Below are 23,511 nucleotides of genomic sequence, written 5' to 3' on the forward strand. Positions count from 1 at the left end.
TAAGTTCATTATCTCTCTCTCTCTTTTTCTGATCTGTAAAGTTAGAGAAGCCAATTTACATTATTATGAATATCAGTTCATAATAATAATTTATTTATTATGAAATTTATTATTCTACTTCTTAACAAAGAACTTTAATTGTACAAAAAATATTTTCAAATTGTTCCTGGGAAATCTCTTTTGGCTGACTGTCAGTGCTTAAATTTTCTTCATATTCTTCAGGATCTTCTTGCTGTGCATCTAAATTTAGCAGGTCAGAATCACTCAATTCCTCAGATTGAGATTTAATTAACTACTGGATGTTATCATTGTCAATCTCATCAAAACCTATTACAACCCCGATGTTGGCAATTTCCTCAACAACATTATCCATTTCATTTTAAAAGGCTCTAAAATCATTTGCACAATGTGGAAGAATGTGCTTCCAAATGGCTTGCTAGCAGTAATTTCATTCCAGGATTGAATATTTTCAATAGCAGATTTAACATTAAATTTCTTCCAGAATTCTGCTAATATCATATAATATTTGTATGTTTAAGTTTACAGTTCATCTCTAAAAGCTACTTTGATTTTAATTCCTTTTAAGCTTTTGTGTATGTTTTTCTTTTTCGTTTGATATTCACAGCCAAGTAACTTGATATTTTAGAAATCTGCTTATTGCTAATGATATGGTGGTTAATCCTATTTGCATATACTGGTATGCTTGTTTTGTGGGATGAAAAACCGAAGTTTCAAGAAGTAAAACCCAACCACCTCCATATTTATTTATTCATATGGGGTTCCTCCCATTCCTCATCCATCCCTTAGGACTGGTTGAGCCCTCCTAATGAGGGATTATGTATTTATGACTAAATCTGTGTGTGTTCACGGGCCAGTTTGCCTGTTCTGAGGGTTGAAAAATCCAAGTTTCCAGATAGAAAAACCCTCTACCTCTGTATGAGACTGGCTAACTCACCTTTAGTCGAAAGAGACCAGATAAAGGTTCCTCGCATCATGGATGGGAATTCAACCCAGGTCTTTCCAGCCAAAGGGCTTCATCTATACCGACTGATCTATGGAGGCTCACCACCTCCATATGCGACTAGTTAACTCCCCTTTATTTGAAAAACCTGATAAAGGATCTTTGCATTCTAGAAGAAATTTTGAATCCAGGTCTCTCTGGCTGATTTCCAGAGGCTCTTGTTAATTATATGAAAATACAAAATTTATCTTAAAATAAATTACTGGACAACATTTTTACAAATTATTTGCCAAGTTCTTGTTTTTTTTGTTTTTTTTTGTTTAATTTTGGAAATTGTGTCATACAAAAATAAAAAAGAGAAATTGATTTAAAAAATACAAATCACAGGTGATACTACTAGAAGCACTTTAAAGTTTTATCATATGACTTTTCAAGATCAACAAAACTAAATGTTGCTACGATAATTATTAGATAAAATATGCTTCTGCTCACCTTTTTTTTGTCCTCTTTTCCTTCCTTAACAATTTTTCTTAATTTTCTTTCAGTAGGGTTCACATTACCATCTCGATAGTTTATTTGGAAGAATAAGCCTTCAGCATGACAATAGTAATAATCATTTAGTGAATCAGGATAAAATAACCATATTTTTTAACTATGTTTCAAAAAGTGATTAGCATATTGAGAGCTTACAAATGTATTCTGTCTCTTTTAGTATGTAAATTTGTTATCATTTACATATATTAAATTTTAAGTCTTTCTGGTACTGACATTTAATAAAACATTTTTACACTTGCTTTGGAATTCAGCGGATTTTATTTCCTTCTTTAAATGATTCACAGATATTTTGATAGGCTTTCTACTGGTTCAGATGTAAATGCTAAAAACTAATTGAAGAATAATGAATTTCATTGTAATGAGTTTTATTCAATCAATTAACTTTTAAATTGAAATATATATTGCATAAATATATATATTTTTAGGTGTGTAGCTAATATGCTACGATTGTTACAGAATGAAGGATTGTACTCTCATCTTCAAGTAAAGAGATATCTTGGTGAGAAGTTTAGAGTAAAAATTGGAGCAATACCAGCTTGGTATCCTGATGAGAGTGCCACAGATGTTTTATTAAGGTACGTACATCTATTATGAGAGGCTTCGTGTGTGCATTGTTTAATATTGTTGCTGAATCTCAAAAGTAATATCCATTTAGTTATTAATGTTTGCAGTTCATTGTTAGTATCTGATTTGTGTTGCAATGGTTCATAATTATTTTTAAACATTCTATAGAAATTTGGGCTTTTGCATTCATAAATCCTTTATATTATGCAGAAAATAGAAGTTTGCACTAATAAAAATAGCATGGTATGCAGTTTATTTGTGATTTTATGTTTCTTAGGTATCCTTGTAAAATTGTTCAGTATGGTGAAAAACATTTCTCCAAAAGTTTATGGTGGGGGAGTCTATTTTTATTTCTTTGTGCACATAATCCTATCAAGTTGCATCCTTAGTAAATTACTCCCTCCACTCAATGGTTTAACTCTTAATTTCAAAATAAAAAGAAAACATCTGAACCAAACTACAACTCATATTTGCACACAGATTCATCTCCCAGAATATCACATCTTCTAATTTGTGTGTGTGTACATATATATGTGTGTGTCTGACCCACACATGGAAGGTCACAAGATCTATAGATAAATTAAAAGAATTATAAAAATGGAGGAAAACAAAACTTGTAAAAAAAACTTTATTAATGTAGAATTTTCACCTAAGCATCATTGAAGGATCACAGAAAGGTATTTAAACAATAACAGACAATTCTAAAAAAAATCACCTGAGTAGCTAATGTAACATAACTAAAAAAAAGCAATAATTTCCTATGTTATTTAAAAAAATTATATATAGGTAGACAAAATAAAGTTAGTACTTTTTTTAAACTGCTAATCTTTCCTGTTTTCCATAAAGTAGATAGACATTATCCATTGGATCTGTTTTGATAATTTAAAGTAGAAGTTTAATTTGCCTGTAATCCATTCTAGAACCAATAGTCATAATGTCTGTGACTCATTATCAATATTTCTGGCCATCCATTATCACAAGATGAACCCTTTCTTTTATCAAAAGGACATAATTTTGCAGTTTCTCCCAGTAAGGTACCATTATGAACTTCTTTTTTTTTTTTTTTTTTCATAGTATAGACAGAGGGCTTTGATCCTTATCTCAAAAAACAACTAACAGAATTTGTTTCAAATGAACAAAAATTCTTTTTACTGCCCAAGCCTCTGCATCCTAAACTCTCTCTTTCTCTGAATTTAAAGTGCTGAAATCATTGAAACAATTTAATTATTACTAAGGTTGACAAGGAAGGCTATTGTTTTTCAAGATAGAAAATAATATAAGAGAAAATATCTATTACTTCACAATTGTTGAACTTCCCATTGCCATAAGGTGGTATGGACAAAGGAGAGAGAAGAGAGAGAGAGAAGGGTGCTCTTTCTTGCATCAATAACATGTTGTTTAGGCATCCTGATTGCTACATTTGTGGGATGATGAACCTGTTTAACATGTCCTGATAATGTACTGTGACTAAGCAGGTCAACAGTTCTAGTGTTCGATGGATTTCTTCAAAGAAAAATGGCTTGATAATGAACTTTGCTATAAATCCCATCCATAATGAATGTAAGAGAACATGTGAAAATGCACTTCATCACTCCACAGGATGTTCCAAGGCCAATCCTCTTCCATCTCCATTCGTTCCACAAATGTCAATGCAAACATTTCATGGACACTAGCATCTCCAATTTACAACTCTTGGCTGTGGCTGAGTTTATATCGATAGCATTGCAGCATTTTATGCAAAGTTCTCTATACTGCTATGGCATATGCACTGTATAAAATTATGGTATTCTTATTGAACTGCTCGGCAACTGCAGTTGAATATCTTCAGTCATTTGTGAAATTTCAGATCTATGCCCTTGTCCTGGTTGGCCTGTCAAACTGCCTTTCTCTTTAAATTGACATACCATATGTGGCACTGCATTTTGTCACTGGGCTTTTCACTGTCTTTAGGATTTTCCTTATTCCTATAGAAACAGTTCACAAACGGCACATTCAGGTAAACTGAGATCCATTGCTCAAGTCAAATGGCTGTAGAGTCAGTCTCTCTCTTCCCTCTCCTTTGTCCATACCACCTTATGGCAGTGTAAGCCACGCAATACCAGTGAATTTTGCATACCATGTGGTATGCAAAATTCACTATATCTTTTCTCACTTGTAGTGCCATATTTCTCCTATTGGTAATTTTTTTGAACTAATTATTTCCGTTGTCAAAATCTTCTCCATGGTCTGGTTAGGGTACCCACCAAGTTTGAAGTTCGTTTACTGGCTCTCTTTCTTTCTCTCCCTCCCTCCTCTCCAGATTGCTATGAATAAGGGTACTTTAATTTGAAATGTCTAGAAAAATCTAGAATATCTAGAAAAAGCATAAGGTGGAAACAGTGTCTATGGGGAAAGGGACTGAAATGGAACTGAGTGATGGATCATTAATTAATTGGATTACCTTCTTATGGATAGAATTGAGCAATCATATAGAGGAATTTGGTGCATTACCCTAAATATGGGAGCAATATTCCATGATTGGATGGATTTGGGATTTGTATAGAATAACAGCTGCAAGGACATGAAGTGTGTCTTATGTGAAAAAGTACACCAAATCTTTTAGTAGCTGCAGAAGCTATGGTTGAAATGTGTTTGCGCCAGGAAAAATTGGAAGAATAAGTAAGTCCAAAAAGGGAAATCTGATCATGTTTGGATATCTGGGTATTGCTGAAAGGGAGGGGGAGGGGAGCAAGTTCTTTCTTGCAAGAAATCAGACTGGACTGAGTTTTGATGGCATTGAAGTCTACAAGGTTGTATTTGCCCCACTGAGATATAGACTGGCGATTGGAGTTCGTGTCATTGGTCATGTTGGATCTTGACGATTCTGATACTTGAGCACTGCAAGGTTTGCCAAATGAAAAGCGGGAATGCAGTGTATGGATGGGATTAGAAGTCTGTAAAAGCAGGTCATTTATATATAAGTGGAAGAAAGTGGGTGGAAGAATAGAATCCTGGGAGATACTCCTCTATTGGTGAAATCTGAGGAGAGGAAACCATCCACCATGGTAACTCATAGTAAGCAACCAGTGAGAAAGTTGGCAATCCCATTGCAGAGTGTGTGGAAGACAAACAATAGGATGGCAATTTGCTAATTAGACCTAACTTGGTCATAAATTAAATTAAAGATGCCAAGAAATTATTATAATTATAAAATATTATCAATTATTATAATAATCTTGTTTAATCCTTTGTCCAAGTGTAAGCAAACAAAGTTTGCATATGACATATCTTCATGACTAGGTTACTTGTATATAGAGACTGGTGAATTCACATTAATTGTCTTAGTATCCCATAATGCAAAACACATATCTTTTTGGGTTATGTATAATGCTTTCTGTTATGGGGTGGGTCATTACCCAGATTAGTTTCAATCTTTGAGGTCTCATCAGTGGGAGCCAGACCCAGAAGAGATACCAAGGTTGAAATAATGCAGAAGTCATACATATCCCCTCTTATACAAGTAGCCTATTTGTGAGGTGCAAACTTTGTTTACTTACACTTGTATAAAGAATTAAACAAGACTATAATTTCTTTCTGTCTGTAAGTAGACCCTGTGCCAAACCTGATGAAATGTTTTTGAAATGTCCAGAGCAACTACATGGCTGTCTCTGAATTTTTCCGTGGGTGGTGAAAGCTAGAAAATTGGCTGTGGAGCAGAATCTGTATTTACTGGTCACTAATTAGTAAGTAGGTTTCTAGGTGGTGCAAGAATTGGTTGTTGATGACTTTCTCCATAGTTTTTGAGAGAACAGAAGATAGAGTAATTAGACAATAGTTTGTTGTCTGACTTTTATCACCTTTTTTTGTGGGGGTGGCTGGATGCAAGCCTTTTTCCATGCTAGTGGATCCAATTGAATGGATATCTGAAGAATCCTTAGTAACCTGAACAGCAACAAGGCATCCCATCCTGATGATATCCTGCCTTTTGTGTTAAAAACTTGTACCCTAGAACCAATACTTATCCTGTATCACCTCTTTAATCTGATGTACCCTCAATTTGGTAAAGTTTATTTTATCATGTGAAGTAACTAGACTGAATAACAAAGTCAGATAGGCTGACAATATTTGCCCAGAAAGTCTTGCTTGAGGAAGTTAAGCATTTCATCTAAAGCAGCGATGAGTAATCTATTGTTCTTCAGTAGGCCACAATTGAAAACCTAATACGAACACAGTATTAAATATTAAATCAAAAAATTTTACTTTATGAGATGGAATTTATTTTTGACAGGTTTACAATGAAAATTTTTTTTTTTTCCAATTTGATTTACTTTTTATTAGAAATACTTTCAATATTCAAAATATTCAGTATATATATATATTCTGAAATTTAATTAATGAGATATTTGGCTCTATTTCTCATCAACAAGCTTTTCAATATTGGGAAGTATGTTTGAAACTGAGACTCTAATAGAATTTTTTAGTCGTTCTTCATCAAGGCGATTTCAACAATAATTTTTTACAATTTTCATTTTTGAAAAGAGTTGTTCACACACATGGCACTAACAAATAAACTCATTGAATAAAAACCAAACGGCTATTTTTCTGGCAACCTTAATAATAATGAAGGGGATACAAATCCTTTGATGTTTATCTGCCAGTAAGCGAAACTCGAAACTCTTGGTGTTGTACTACCAAGTGGTTACTTAGACTTGGATTTGCCGATAGTTTTTCGGTATGAAACTCATAGATCTTAGTCCTAGTTCTTAGAGTTTCGCTTACTGGCAGATAAACATCAAAGGATTTGTATCCCCTTCATTATTAAATAAACTCATTATTTTCCTGGAATGGGTAGCCAGCAATGGAGATTTATCAGTTGGAAAGTAACTCTTATAAAAGTCAATAAGACTAACCTTTTGAAACTTATATCAATGTTGCTTTGCAAATCAATTATTTCCATTTGAAATTCTTTGGGAACCCTTTCAACATTTATATTAAAGAGTGATGATAAAATATCAAAATTAGTTTTATTTTTGCATAAGCTTTTGAATTGCGAACTGAATTCTTCTTGTAGTCTCTGTATTTCCTCTGCATATTTTTTCGTTTCAGGTGGAGTTTCTTTTCTCAGAATTGAAAAATGTTCCATATTATTAGATTCTGGTTGCCAATTCCAAATTTTTAGTTTATTTTCGAACGCTTTTATTTTATCGAACATTTCATTAATAAGTTTGTTCTATCCTTGAAGATTTACATTTAATTTGTTCAAATGTTGAGTAATGTCAATGTAAAGTACAAATTCCAAATTTAATGACAAAAAATTGTCATTAAATTTGTGTCACGGCACAATGCTTAAGTATTGTGCCGTGACTTAGTGTTAAAACTTCAGTGTTAAAAAGGATATCACCATGTTCGCTTTCCATATCTCTCAAAAATTCCTTAAATTTGCATTGATTCACTCCTCGAGATCTAATAAAATTTAAAATTTTAATGATCAGTGGAATGGAACATTGGACATTTTCAAAACTTTTGCACTCAAATTTTCTTGGTGCAAAATGCAGTGAGAAACAATTATTTCCTGTCCTGTTAATCTTTTTATGTCTCTGGATAATAATCCTGACATACCAACATTCATACTAGACATGGCTCTGGCTCCATCTGTTGTTATACCGACAATCTTTTCTATTGGGATATTTAATTGATTAAGAACAGTTTTCAGTTCCCTGTATATATCTTTTATGATAGTAGTTACTTTTGGAACTAAAGATGCAAATTATTCAGTGATCTTAAAACTAGAATCTGTTTCTCTCAAAAAGACAGCAAGTTGTGCCATATCACAACTTTCATCTAAAACCAAAGAAATTTATTCTAACTTAGAAACATGTCCCTGCAAAATTGTCAATCCTTCTTGTGATACATTTGCTACTGCTAGTAAGCATTCTTTTACTATTTCTCCATCAGAGAATGATTTCATTCTTTTTGCCAAAATTTGACTAACAATGTAGTTTGTACGAACTGCAGTATCTGCGGTTAATAAAGCAATTCTAAATACATTTTACCGTTAAGATTTTTTTGCAGTTGATTTACTTTGTCTTTGCACAACTATCCTTGCAAATGGTCAAATTTTGAAGAATTTTTAGTTTTATAATGCCTATTGATGTTATATTCCTTGAGAACAGATATCTTTTCACAACTTATCAAGCAAACAGCATTGTCTTTTATGCAAGTAAAAAAAAGTCGCATGTCCATCTTATGTTAAACTGACGATTTTCATGCTCAACTTTATGTTTTCTAGATTTTGAACTCATTGATTAAACACAGGATTCTGTTTGTAAAATAAAGAAAAAAAATTTGTAAAGGTGCAATTTTTTAAAAGAAAAAATTATATTACTGTTATAAATTTATAATATGCTTAGGTTTTGAAAGAACTCATATCAATAAGTTTATTTGAGAATGATGCAACTACTTTCATACTTTGTTAAAGTATGACTGCTCGTGCACGACTGAAAATGCAAAAGCGAACAGCACAATTGTGGAACTATCATCGCGAGCAAATTTTTTCATGTGACTTTTTAATACATGCTTCATGTTGATAACACATTGTGCCTTATGCTAAAATTTTTACACTTCAGCTAAATGAAGTGCAACATTTCAGTAAGTCGCAGGTTAGTAGTTGGAAGGTCACGGGCCATGGGTTGCTCATCACTGATCTAAAGGAACATTTGTGAATAAGGGCACGATATATAGGCTAAAAAGGAGGTTGATCGCCTGGGCAAAGATGAAGCTCATATATGTATTCTTTGAAATGAGAACTATTTTTAATGAATGAAGAGGACTTTTCATTTATCAAATGTTTTTGCAAACATAATGCCCACAGAGAGGGAACCTGATCTCCTGTTCATATGTGGCCCTGACAATTCCCCTTGCTAAAGTTGGTGTCTCTGGTCACTAACTGACAAAATAAGTGGCAGGAGGATTTGATGCCAACTGATCAGGAACCCTCTAGATTGATTACTAACCATTTCAGTCTTGTGCACTAACTAACAGCTAGTTTGTGGAAACATTTTACTGTCGTACCTTTGAATCATGGCAGTCCTGGGCTACGTGTGATCGGCATATCATCGAGGGTATCATTCTCACTATGTGCAGGAAAGAAGGAAAATGAGATTTTTTAATCAAACTCTCTTAGATTCATACTTGAAAGAGTTGGAGTCTGGAAACCAGTTGTGAAAGAGGGGGAAAAATTTGTAAATACAATTCATCATTATCAAATTCCTGATATGTACCCTCAGGAGGTGTACAGGGAAAGGTTAGGGACTGATTTAAAAAAAAGAAAAAGAAAAAAAGTGCAGTGTTGATCAATACAATGTATTTATTATACAATGAAACCTGTGGAGAATTCATGACTAAACAAACACACGTAATAACCACAGTAATAAGTTTTAATAAGTAAATATTTCTAGATACCAATTCATATGACCGAAAAATGAATTTACTACTCTGAGATCGAAATACTTACGCCAAACTTGATTATGATCCCACAAAAAGACAGCTCAAGAAACTGAACAAGTTACTTGATGAAACCACTTCTTTAGATGAAGAAACAATAAAAATAACTCAGGACATACCATGCTAGACCTCCTAGAATATACGGTTTACTTAAGATTCACAAGAATAACGTTCCACTCAGACCCTTCATGGATTCTATTAGCAGCCTGACTTACAAGTTATCAGGACTTTTATCTAACCTTCTCTGTCCTCACTTAGGCCACTCAGCCTCATCAATTAAAAATTCCACAGTTTCATTTCACACAAAAATAAAAGACATTCAACTGTTGGAAACCAACATGCTAATTAGCTTCGACATTGTCTCCTTCTTCGCTAATATTCCCAATAAGGAAATGATAGACTCAAAAATTGTTAACTCAGAAATTTCCGACTGATATTGTTGAATTATTCAAATTTGTTATTACATCTGGTTACTTCACTTGGAAAGAAAAAATTTACAAGCAAGAGGAAGGAATAGCAATGGGGACTCCCTTATCACCAAACTTAGCAAACCTGTTTCTAGAATACCTTGAAGAAAAAATTTTCACGTTTAAACCCAAATTAAAAATTTGGCTGCGATATGTCGATGACATCTTTGCTGAGTGGGATCATTCCGAACAAAAGCTACATCTGTTCTAGATAAAATAAAGCTTCTTCATCCTCGCATCAAATTTATGCTAGAAAAAGAATCTCCACACGGTATCTCCTTTCTGGATATACACATCCAAAGAAAAGATGGTTCCATCTCCACTTCTGTCTATCACAAGCTGACTTTTTCAGGTCGATACATTCACAATTCTTCTGCTCATCATCCATCTCAAAAATTTGGAATTATTAAATCATTAGTAACTAGAGCATACAGTTTCTGCTCCTCTGAAGAATCTCTAAACCAATTCTTGGTTTAGAGATTCTTCAGAGAAATCAAAAACACAGCCATACTAAATGGATACAATCTTAAAACAACTCAAAAAATCATCAGTCACTTCCCCACACATCACCCTAGACAAGAACAAGCCCGTAGGATTCCCATACCTTATGTCAAAGGTATGGGAATCCTATGGGCTTCGAACGCCTTTCAAAAATTATGAAGAAATACGATCTTGCTACTGCCTACAAACTCATCAACCAGATCTATAACTTGTTACCTTCTTCTAAAGACAAACTCTCACCTCTGATGCTACCTGGCGTGTACGAGGTTCCATGCTCCTGTAAACTGTCTTACTATGGACGGACAGGTAGATCTGTTCATAAACACATTTCAGAACATCAAGACCATATTTCTCTTATCAAACCGCAGAAATCTGGCCTCGCTCAACACAGAGTTGAAAACTCAAACCATTGGGAAAAGACCAAACTTTTACATAGATCTTTATATAAACATGAACATTTATCTAAAGAAAGTGCTGAAGCCCTACTTCACAGACCAATTCTAAACCGTAATGATGTTCTTGCTATTCCTAAAGTATGGGAAATCGTCATACAAAATTGTGTAAAATAATTTTTATATATACAGGGTGTTCGGGATAAATTTGACAGTTTCGTAAGGAAAAAGAAAATCTTCTTTGTATCTATTAAATTTAATGAATTGACAAAAAAACATTACAGGCAGAGTTAATTACAATACTATCAACAAGATTTACTCAAAATAACCACCATTAGCATCGATCACAGCTTCAATTCTGCTTCGGAACCTCGAACAAGCTGATGCTACAGTCTCCCTGGGAAGGGCCGCAAAAACTGTTTTAATTTTATCCATTAACTGGGCTTTTGTATTACTGGAAGTGCGATTGGTGTCTTTTTCAACTGCGCCCCATACAAAATAATCCATGGGGTTAAGGTCTGGGGAGTTTGGAGGCCAAACATTTGGACTGGTGAAGTCGTAGAAATTTTCAGACAACCATTTTTGACTTTTCCCAGAGGTGTGGCAAGGGGACGAATCCTGCTGCCATACATACGGCCTACCATTGGCTACCCTTGTTATCCAGGGCTTGACTACAGTTAGCAACTCCACGAACAAAGCCCGAATTCCAATGCCAGGGTTCTTCAACACCTGTTCCTGCAGATTTGCGAGGAATTCTGCTGTACGAACGCAATCAGATCGTCTGCTAGGGATCTTTCTTCTTGCTACATCCTCGTAGTCACCATTGCAAGTCTCTAGTTCATGCCTGATTGTTTTTACTGTATTCAGGGAGCATTGGGCAGCAGTCGTAATATCCTTATTTTGATGGCGGGCACGAATCATCATGATACAAGTTATTCTCTTCCATGATTCAGGTGGGTTCCAGCTATCCATCCTTTCTGACATCTTGTATATGAATGAAGAAGGGTCCAAACTTTTAAATGAAGAGAAGTGTGTGTTAATACATGTAATTTACGGAAAAATATAATTAATTATAAATATGTCAAATTTATCCCGAACACCCTGTATATATATCATCATTAAATTCCTGACATGTACCCTCAAGGGGTGTACAGGATATGATAATACTACATGAAAAATTTACATCATTACAAACTTCCTATCTACAATTTTCCTCCAAATCAGTCTGTTACTTGTCAAGACTCCAATATTATTATTATCAGATCTTATATTTCTATCGTCTAAGGCACATTGTACCGTATCAATCCATCTATATCTTGGTCTTCCTCTGGGTCGTTTTCCTTCCAAACTGGCAGAGAACACTCATTTTGCTGATCTTTCCTTGCCCATTCTGTTTAAGTGACCATACCATCTGATATTAGTTCTGCTAATGCATTCCTGGATGCCGACAATGTCAAGTTCTTTCCTAATATCCTCCTTTTTAATATGATATTGCCATTTATGCCATCTATTCACGCCTCTAATCTTTCTCATGACTCTCATATCTGTGGTCTCTAGTCTTTAGTCAAGTGTTTTGCTTCTGACCCAGCTCTCAGATCCATAAGTTAAAACTGGTTTGAACACTGTCTTGTATACAGCTAATTTAGTATGCAAGACAGTGAATTTATTCAATTGACTTCCTACAATACCAGCTTTGTTGATTCTGTTATCTATTTCCATATTTAATTTACCATCTTCAGCAAAAATTGTGCTTTAGTAGCTGAAATGTTTTACTTGTTCCACGGGTTTTCCATTCACAACACAGTTGACATTTTCAAAGATTCTGCCTCTTTTCATTGTCTTTGTCTTTTTATTGCTGACCTTCATCCCATATCTATTACGACAGTTATTCAATTTAGTCAAGGAATCTTGCAGACTTGTAGCGGATTTATTTAGAAGTATAACATCGTCCACATAAAGCAAAGAGCTGACATTAACATCTCCGATTTTGATATCATGTTTAATACCAGTTTCCTTCATAATGTGATCCATATAGATAATGAATAACAGAGGGAATAATGTACATCCTTTTCTCACACCAGATTTAGCATTAAACCATCTTCCTGTACTTCCTAGAATTCAAGGAAGTACAGGAAGTATTCTAACTGCTGACTTACAACTCAAATAAAGACTAAGTATTGCTTGATATAATGCTCCATTGACACCATATAACAGTAGTGTATTGAATAGCTTCTCTCTTGGCACCTTGTCATATGCCTTTTCCACATCGACAAAACTTAAATACAGATCTTGATTATATTCTCATGCTTTCTCGACTATTTGTCGTAAAGTGAAGATCTGATCCTGACAGCCTCTATTTGGCCTGAATCCAGCTTGTTCTTCACCCAGCTTTTCTTCCACAATTCTTCTCAACCGTTTCTCAAGTATACTTGCGTAGATCTTGCTAGGGACACTCATTAGGGAAATACCTCTGTAATTCACACATTGAGTTTTATTTCCTGAAATGAAAGAATAATAGAAGCTAGAATAAAAACAGATAGAGGCTATTTAACAATAATTGGTTTATATGCCCCAGAAGAAGGAAGAGAACAGGATAATATTGATTTTTATAATCAGCTACAAAACATATATAATAAAATAAATAAAAATGATTACATAATTTTAGCAGGAGACTTAAATGCAAGAATTGGAAAAACGAAAATTAATAATAATATATGATACATGGAGAACATACTCTAAACAGCAATGGTAAAAAATTGATTGACTTTGTAGTTTATAATAACCTAAAAATAATGAATTCTTCTATAAACATAAAGACATACATAACTATACTTGGGCAGCAAGATGATGTAAATCAATATTAGATTACTTCATAATAAATGAAAAGACATCAAAATTTTCACTAGATGTTAGAGTTCACAGAGGATATGAAATAAGCAGTGACCACTTCCTTGTTAAAATAAAATTAAGATTACCACCTAAATGGCTACATGTAACAAGAATAGAAAGAAAAATTGAAACATTTGTTTATAAAACTAGACTATTCAATGACACTAATGTACAGTGGCTATATGAACAAAGAATTAACCAATATCTAGATAAAATAAAACAAATGAAAAAATAGAAATAGAATGACTTAATATGAAAACGATACTAAATGCAACAGCAAATGAAAGCTTAGGAAAGACCAGAAAATTCAATAAAAGAAAAAAACCGAAGGTCTGGGATGATACAATCAAAGAAATAATCAAAAAGAAAAAAGAAGCCTATCACAAATGGTTAAGCAGTAAAAGATTAGAAGATGAAATAGAATATAAAAGAATAAGAGCCATAGCTAAAAGACAAGTCAGAAAAAGACATAGAGAATTATGGAATAAATTTGTTTCTAATTTAGAACATGATTTATATAAAATAAGACCCAATGTATGTAAGATTTTGAAACACTTAAATGCAGATATACCAAAGAAAACATAAAATTAACCACTGAATTGAAATTAGAAGAATTTCTGAATTACTACACAGAACTGTGGACAGACAAATATTTTAAAAAAGACAACTGGCAAACAATTAACGAAAATGAAAAGGAAATAACTGAAGAAGAATTAGAAATCAGCCTGAAAGAAACAAGAAATGGAAAATCACTTGGAGAAGATAAGCTAGGTTCAGAACTATAAAAATATGCAGGAACAAGATTCAATGAAAGACTCTTATTATTTTTAAATAAAATTTACTCAACTGGTATCCCCCCAATAGAATTGAAAAAAGTAATTGTGATTCCTATCTTTAAGAAAGGTAATAGAGATGACCCTAAAAACTATAGAGGTATCAGTATACTAAATTCTTGTTACAAAATATATAGCAGAATCTTAAATAACAAACTAATGAAATATTCCGAAAACTTTATTCTAGAAGTACAGAATGGATTTAGAAAAGGACGATCATGTATAGACCCAGCCTTTTACCTAAAATTAATAATAGAGAAAAGAAGAGAATATAATTTAGAAACACATATTGCATTTATTGACTTTGAAAAAGCATTTGACAAAGTTAAAAGAAACATATTATTTAACATATTAAAAGAAAGACAAATACCAAATAATATCCTAAAAGCTATCACAAGTATATATGAAATTAATCAAATACAAATAAGATTAAATCACAAGCTATCATATACAAAAGAGATAAACCAAGGGGTCCAACAGGGATGTCCCCCTCTTAGCAACTCTTTTTAATATCTACTTAAATGAAATGAAATAAAAATAAAATGGAGTAAAAATTTACATCAAGGAATTAAACTTTCTCCTACAGTTAACTTAAACACTCTCCTCTTTGCCGACGACCAAATAATAATTACAAATTCTGAAGATAACTTACAGAAAGCAATTTTAAATCTAAATGTGATATCCAAAGATTTTGGTATGATAATATCAACGGAAAAATCAAAAACTATGGCCTTTAAAGGACAAGATCCAGCAAGAACTAAAATAGTAATAGATAACAAGATCTTAGAACAGGTGAATTCATTTAACTACCTAGGATCACATATGAAAATGAAAAAGATATAAATGTAAAAATTGCAAAATATTTAAAAATAACAGGTGTAATTAACTCTATATTTAAACCATACCTAGTTCAAAAACAAACCAGGCTAAAAGTATACAATACATTAGCCCTACCGGTCTTAATGTATGGAAGCGAAATCTGGACAATAAAACAAAAAGACAAACAAAGATTAACAACACCAGAAATGAAGTTTATGAGAAAAACTCAAAGTATAACCTATGTGATCACAAAAGAAATGAAGATATTATAAAAGAATTAAACCAAGAACCAGTAATAGAAAAAATTAAAAAATATAAACATAAATGGATGGAACACGTTCAAAGAATGAAAACAGAAAGATTACCAAAACAAGCCTTAAAGTAGCCATTAGGAAAAAGAAAACCAGGACGTCCGCTTAAACGATTCAACGATGACTTCTAAGGCCGGAACAGGCCATGCTAGGCCTAAATCCTTGATAAACATGATGATGATGATGAGTTTTATTTCCCTTTGTATATATGGGTAATATGAAAGCTCTACTCCTATCATCTGGAATTTGTTCCTCTATCCAGGCTTTCTGAACTATGCAGTGCAGCCACTGTAAGACTCTTATACCACCATACTTCAGATTTCTGGTCGAATATCATCTTCTCCTGCTGCCTTTCCACATTTCAAGCTTTTGATGGCTTTTTCTACTTCAAGTATGGATATGTATTCCTGACTGCATGCCTGGTCAGTGTTTTTTACCACTGTGCTGTCATCACTGCTTGTTTCATTTAGCAGTTTTTCAAAGTAATTACTCCATATCTCAAGGATATCTTTTTCTCCTGTTTTCATGTCACCTTTATCATCTCTAACTCCTTTTACATCACTCTTTCCTCCATTCTTAAGCATCTTCAACAGCCTCCAGAATATTTTGCTGCCTTCTTGATATTTATTTTCTATATTTTTGCCAAAGGCCTCCCATGACTTTTGTTTAGCTAGTTTTACACAGTGTTTAGCTTTCTTACATTTGTCCCTGTATTCTCTAAGAGCACAAGCTGACTTATTTGCCAGGAACTTTTGATATGCTTTCTTCTTTTCCTTCACTGCCTCTTTAACTTCCTGTGTCCACCATGGAATTCTGATTTTTCTATGCTTGCAGACAACTTCACCACATGCCTCTCTAGCTTAATCAATCAGGGCTTTCTTCAAGGCTTGCCACTGAATTTCCAAGGTTTGATTCCTGTTCTCAAACTCTTTCATTTTTTCTTCAATAATCTTTGTGTATTTTTGTCTACTGTTCACATCTGAGAGCTGCTCAACTTTTATTCGCTTTAAAACTTTCTTACATGTTATTCTTTTCAATATGAAATTCAATTTTACCCTGCTCAAGACTACATACTGATCACTTCCAATTTCAAATCCTCTGTACACTCTGGTGTCCTGCACCAGGGAGAAAACATCACTATCAACAATAACATAGTCAATGAGACTTTTCTTATTCCTTGATTCCTCTCTCCATGTGAATTTGTGCACATTTTTATGTTGGAACATGGTGTTAGTAATAATCAGTCCATGTCCTGAGCAGAAATCCAACAGATATTTGCCATTATTATTAGCTTTGCCCTTTTCTTCAAATTTTCCTAAAATATTTCTGTGTGTCTCACAATCATTTCCTACTCTGCTATTTAGATCCCCAACAAGGACCAACTTTTCCTTTTTCATTGTGTCAGTTGCTTTTTCTAAAGCATCAAAAAATTCCTCCACTTCTACCTTAGTGGAACCTTCTGTGGGACCATAGGCACAAATAAGTCTCATTGTCCAGTTCCCCATTCTCATATTTGCCCACATTACTCTACTTGAGACTGACTGCCATTCAAGAAGATTAGCCTCGTATTTTGTGTTGAATACTATGGCTACTCCTTCTTTTCCTTGATTGTCATTGCCTGAATATAACATGTATTTATTGCTCAGAAAGATCTCACCAGTTTTTGTCTGTTTTGTTTCAGTCATCCCTATTATGTCGATCTGGTACTTATCTAATTCCTCAACTAGCTCCATTTCTTTGCCATTCGGGCTTCTTATGTTGATAGTACCGATCTTTAACTCTGGTGATTTTGAGTTGGGCTGTGTTTTCAGATTTGTAATCTATTATTTTAAAAAAAAAACTTTTCCCCATTCCGATATATTTTAATTTAATTCTATAACACGCTACTGCACGCATATTGGGATCCCATTGTAATCATGCGCCCTGTCTGTATGTTATTCATAGTATTGTTTGAATTAACTGTACTAAGATACTTAGGATGAAATATTTACTCATTAAAACTTATTACTGTGGTTATTAAATGTTTGTTTAGTCAGTACTATGTATGGTTAAGTGGTCAAGAAGAAACATGTTCATATCTTTTTTTGAAGAACCGGAGATTATAGTCCTAAGTGAAAACAGTGTGAAGAAGTCTGTTCCTGAGGAAGTGAGAAGGCATGAAAGAGAATGAAAAGCTGGTTAGGTATGTTTGGAGCTAGACAGTGAATGGGTATTTGTCCACACACACACACAGCTGACCAGCAGCTGTGTGTGGGTTTGCGGGTAAAGTGGAGGAATGGTGTTAGCCAGTTCAGCAGAACATCACTCATAAATTTATTTATTTAGTGTTTGGCAAAGAAGAATACATGCATATGCCACCACACACTTACAAAAGAGGATGTACAAGACAATAAAATCCATAAAAGATATATAAAAGAAAGCATTAGTGCGAAGTGACACTGTAGTCACATACATATACAAATAAGCATAAAATTAAAATTGAATGTCTAAGTTCGACAGCCAATCAACAGCATCTATAGAAACTGTTATTAAGTTAGTTATAGCTTCCATGTAGGTTCTGTGAGGACAGTCGAATGTGATATGTTGTATAGTTTGGTTATACTTAGCACGGTCACAAGATGAGTTTGGTCTTATTCCCCAAGTAAACAAGGAAGCTCCACACCTATAGTTGGTGCAAACCCTATTTAGGGAGGTCCATATTTTTTGAGGTAGGTCAAAACCCTGATGGACTGTTTGAGTTAAAGACAGTCTGCCAGATTACTGGGGCTTGGGCAGTCCATTCTGTGCAATGCTGTTGTTGCATCATAGCCATCAGTGACAAGTCATTGTGCTGTTATAATAAGTGGATGTCTTGACTTAAGCCTATGTGATGTAAAGCTGTCAATATCATAGTGTAGTGGATACGGCAAATTTTGTTATATTCACGAATCAGGTTGTCTTGGCATCGTAGTTGTGGTGGTATTCTATTAGCTCAGAACTGGTAGCCAGTATGATGGAATAGTCTTTATTGTTCCAGAAATGATACATATTTTCTGATTCAGGATAGTATCAATTAATTTAATGTGTGCATTGTTCAGCCAGACAGCTGAGCAGTACTCAGCAGTTGAGTAAACGAGGCCCAGAGCAAATATCCTTTATGTGGTAGCACAAGCCCCCAAGGTTGTTCTGGCAGGTTTATACAGTATGTTATTTCTAGTCCTGAGTTTGGCAGCAATATAGGAGAGATGTGCCATTTAGTGGCAATCTTAAGCTGCCATGTGCCGTGCTATTGTTTAAATGGAAACAGCATGTTTCAGTCTTGGTAATGCTTGGAATAAGATGCAACTTCTCAATAAGTGGTTTAGCTCCTCTATGTCACTAATTAATATGTGCTCTAAAATTCCAGATGATTGGAGTAGAGCTATCATAGTACCCATATAAAAAAGGGAAATAAAACTCAATGTGAGAATTACAGAAGTATTTCTCTACTGAGTAATCCTGGTATAATTTATGCTAGTATACTTGAGAAACAGTTGAGAAAGATTGTGGAAAGGAAGCTTGGTGTAGAACAAGCTGGATTCAAGCCAAATAGAAGCTGTCAGGATCAGATTTTCACTTTATGACAAATAGTTAAGAAATTGGGAATATAACAAAGATCTGTCTTTAAGTTTTGTAGATCTGAAAAAAGCATATGACAAGGTACCAAGAGAGATGCTATTCAAAATGCTACAGTTGTATGGTGCGAGTGCAGCATTATCTCAATCAATACTTAGTCTTTATTTGAGTTGTAAATCATTAGTTACTGAAGTAATTATAGGAAAATGATTTTATGTTAAGTCAGTGTGTAAGAAGGGTGTACATTATCTCCACTTTTATTCATCACCTATATGGATCACATTATGAGGGAAAGTGGTATTAAACTTGATATAAAAATTGAAGATCTTAATTATTATTATTATTATTAAGAGAGACCTTTGCTGAGTAAGGGACTTATCGAGTAAGGTCACATACTACATGCACCAGCTATCATACTTATTCTTGAATTCATTCACGCTGCATGCATGCACACACACACACAACATCCAATGGCAGTCTCTTCTTAGCAGCATTCATTCTCAGCTTTCAAGGATGCCGTCTTGTCCTTCCCCCACTCTCCATGAAATGACCCTTTCAGAAGTTTGTCCCAATCATATCACCCCACTTTCTACTGTTTGCTAGTGTCTTCCATCTACAAATTCTCAATCTGTCTTCATAATCAGTATTTCATAATCCTGATATCATTTTTAACACTCCTTTGCACTCTCTCCATCATATCAGAATCACAACGGAAACCAGGTGTCCAAACCTGCACACAATAGTCCAAGTGAGGTTTTATCAAGACTTTTTGAAGAGGCAAAATTACATCCTTATCTTTACATGTCAGAGTTCTTTTCAGAATTGCAATTATCCTCTGAGTTGTATTTGTAATCTTTGCTATATGGCATTTAACTTCAACTTCCTAACACTCCAAGATCCCTAGCTTGATCAGTTTCTTCTAGTAATCCCACCGATATAATACAACTTTGGATATCTAATCACGCCAAAGTACATTACTCTCCATTTACTGACATTGAACTGACATCCATTTTCCCATACCCATAATTTCAGCCTATTCAAATCATCCTGCAAGTACTTCATATCAGCAGCATTCTTGACCCTACCTATCATTGCATCATCAGTAAATGGCTGTATGTTACCTGTCAAATCCTTCCCAATATCATTAATGTACAGAAGAACAGTGAACCAAGGACTGACCCTTGTGGTACACCACTAGTTACCTTAAATCTTGCAGACTCACATCCCTCATATACAACTTTTTGATATCTGTCAGTCAGCTGTCCTCTTATCCATGCTAATATTTTATAATCTAAACCAATATTCTCCAATTTATGCAACAGTATTCCATGCTGTATTTTGTCAAAAGCTTAGCAAAATCCAAAACTGTCAGTATATCCATTCCCCTTGTCTAGTTCAGCTGTAATATTATTATAGAATGTGAGAAAGTTGCTAAAACATGACCTTCTCTTAATAAACCCATGTTGTTCATTGCAAAGTAGAGATTCACTGTCAACCATTTCTGAATGTGAGCTCTAACCAATTGTTACAGAATCTGAGATACTGATTGGTCAATAGTTGGATACATCAGTCTTTGCACCACCCTTGTGCAATGGGATTACCATACATTCTTTCCATTCCTGCAGAATATTCTCTGTTCTGAGACTCAAATTATATAGCCTGGTCAAAGGAATAGCCAGTTCAGCTGAACACTCTTTTAGCACCTGTGCTGATATACCGTCAATCTCAGATCTTTACTTTATGCAGATAATATGATTTTAAATAAATCCAGGACAAGTTTGTAAGATTCCCTGACCAAATTGAATAACTGTTGTAATAGGTTTGGAATGAAAATCAGCAAAACAAGACAATGAAAATATAAACTGTCATGAATGGAGAATCTTTAGAACAAGTACAACATTTCAGCTACTTAGGCACAATTTTTATTGAAGATGGTAAATTAAATATGGAAAATGGACAACAGAATTAAAGCTGGTATGGTAGGAAGTCAACTGAATAAACATATATGTAATAAGAGAGAATATAGATATTGTGCCATGAAGATACCTTCTTTATTACACACAGTTAAAATAATAATATACTTACATAAACAAAGTGGATATTAGATCCAGCATTTATTTCAAAGCAAAATGCAGAAACTAGGAAAGTTTCATGAGTTCACCAGAGAGCTTGCAGGAATACATTCCTCGGCATCCCAGAGTTGCTTTAGTGTGGACTACTTAAAATACATAGACACTGCCCCAGCATCTATATATCTGCCTTTCATTAGTCATTTTGATAAGGTTTCACTGTCCTGATAGTTGTTTTGAACTGGTTGGTTCTCTTCAGAGACCAGGGAGAAACCTTAAGAGAGCAGAAACTCTCATGCAGGAGTGAGGTACTTGAAATGTCAGAGAAATGTTATTTTTTGTAAGAGGACTCTTGATCGGTGCATAAAAGTAATTACTAAAATGAAGAGCCAAAAGGCTTCAGTTTTGGTGATGCAAAATTACATAAGCAAATTGGATATTAGATTCAGCATTATTTCAAAGCTGCATAGAAACTATGAAAGGTTCATAAGTTGACCAGAGAGCTTGCAAGAATACATTACTCCTCATTCCAAGTTACCTTAGTGTGGACTACTTAAAAGATGTAGGCACTGTCTGAGCATCTATATATTCCCCTTTTATTAGTCCATTTTGATGCAGTTTTACTGCACAAGAGTTCTTGTCCTCTTAAGGTTTCTGCCTGGTTTCTGAAGAGAACCAACCAGTTCAAAACAGTCAGGCCAGTGAAACTTTATCAAAATGGACTAATAAAAGGTGAATATATAGACGCTTGGGCAGCACCTGTGTCTTTTAAGTGGTCCACACTAAGGTAACTCAGGGATGCTGAGGAATATATTTTTGCAAGCTCTCTGGTCAACTTACAGAACTTTCATAGTTTATACATTCAGCTTTGAAATAATGAATAATGTTGAATCTAATATCCACTTTGCATGTGTAATTTTTATTTGCATTTGTAATTTTGCATTCTGAACTGAAGCCTTTTGGCTATTTATTTTAGTAATAATATACTTGTTTGCATATTTGATTTTCATATAAGTGAAAAAATAAACACAAAGTATAAGTGGATTTGTTACGTTTAATTTTTCTAACTACTAAATTATGTACTCTGGAAAATTCTTTTATTTGCACTTGTCCTAAGACTGCCAGATTAAACAACTTCAGCATTTACTCTGTTTTACTGTTTCTAATATAGAATTTCAGTAACAATGAACTTACTGTCATCATCATCATCACCACAACAGTAATTTGTATGGTGGATAGCATGTTATAGTAAATTCTCCTCATAACTGCATTGTGCCAACGGACCTTGGCTAGGATGTTTCAGTAATTTGTTAAAAGGAGCAAGTTTGTTAGAATGATGTTTGCTGTAGTAAGAATCAATTTTCTGCGTCATAAGGATTTTTGGTTACATGTTGTATTAAATGCTTTGGTTATGCAAATTGATATATTAAGCTATACTTGACATGTCTGCTTACTAGATTGATTTGCATATTTCTTCAGATCCCAACTTCTTTTCTCATAAACTGGCATCCTCAAATATATGGATGCAGTATTATGCTATTATGTCTTTGAGTATTAGTCCATTGCCACTTCAGATATTTCACTCTTTCTGTGATGTCAGACTCTTTGATTTGGTGTATATTTTTTATGTACCTCCCACCCATGAAAGGTTGTAAACCAGTAATACACCAGGTTGTACATCAGTAATGTGGTAGGGTAAGGAATTTATTATTTTAGTTATTTTGTTATTATTATTATTATTTTGTATTGCAATATCAAATAGATAAAATAATAATAATCATCGCAACATAAAGATAAGCTGCAAGAATAGATGAAATGAAATAGATTAAATGAACAAAAGTTTTTGCACAAAAAAAACTTTCTTTCTCATATTATGAAATATGTAATTTTGGTTTTTCCACTTACAGAGAATGTATCTGCACACATCTTGACTGTAATGTAGATAAGTTTAACTTACTAGCGTAAGTATTACTCTGCTTAATTTCCATAATAAGTCACTTAATAATGCACAAAAATATTTTATTTTTTCTTCATGAATATGTGGTTAGACTGATAAAGATTATTAGAGATTTAA

General features: G+C 33.9%; 1 protein-coding gene across 3 annotated transcripts in view; it reads left to right on the plus strand.

Moving 5' to 3' along the window:
- Polr1B (RNA polymerase I subunit Rpl135) overlaps positions 1 to 23,511 on the plus strand; it is a 270,860-nt gene that overhangs the window by 103,739 nt on the left and 143,610 nt on the right. For all 3 annotated transcript variants that reach the window (XM_090412385.1, XM_090412386.1, XM_090412387.1), the window contains 2 exons: positions 1,942 to 2,091; positions 23,345 to 23,398. In XM_090412385.1, coding sequence (XP_090268511.1) covers positions 1,942 to 2,091; positions 23,345 to 23,398 — 204 coding nt within the window. The remainder of the gene's footprint in view (positions 1 to 1,941; positions 2,092 to 23,344; positions 23,399 to 23,511) is intronic.

This window comes from Typopeltis vanoorti, chromosome 22 (genome assembly GCF_054136105.1).
Source record: "Typopeltis vanoorti isolate ZY-2024b chromosome 22, IOZ_Tvanoo_1.0, whole genome shotgun sequence".
NCBI lineage: Eukaryota > Metazoa > Arthropoda > Arachnida > Uropygi > Thelyphonidae > Typopeltis > Typopeltis vanoorti.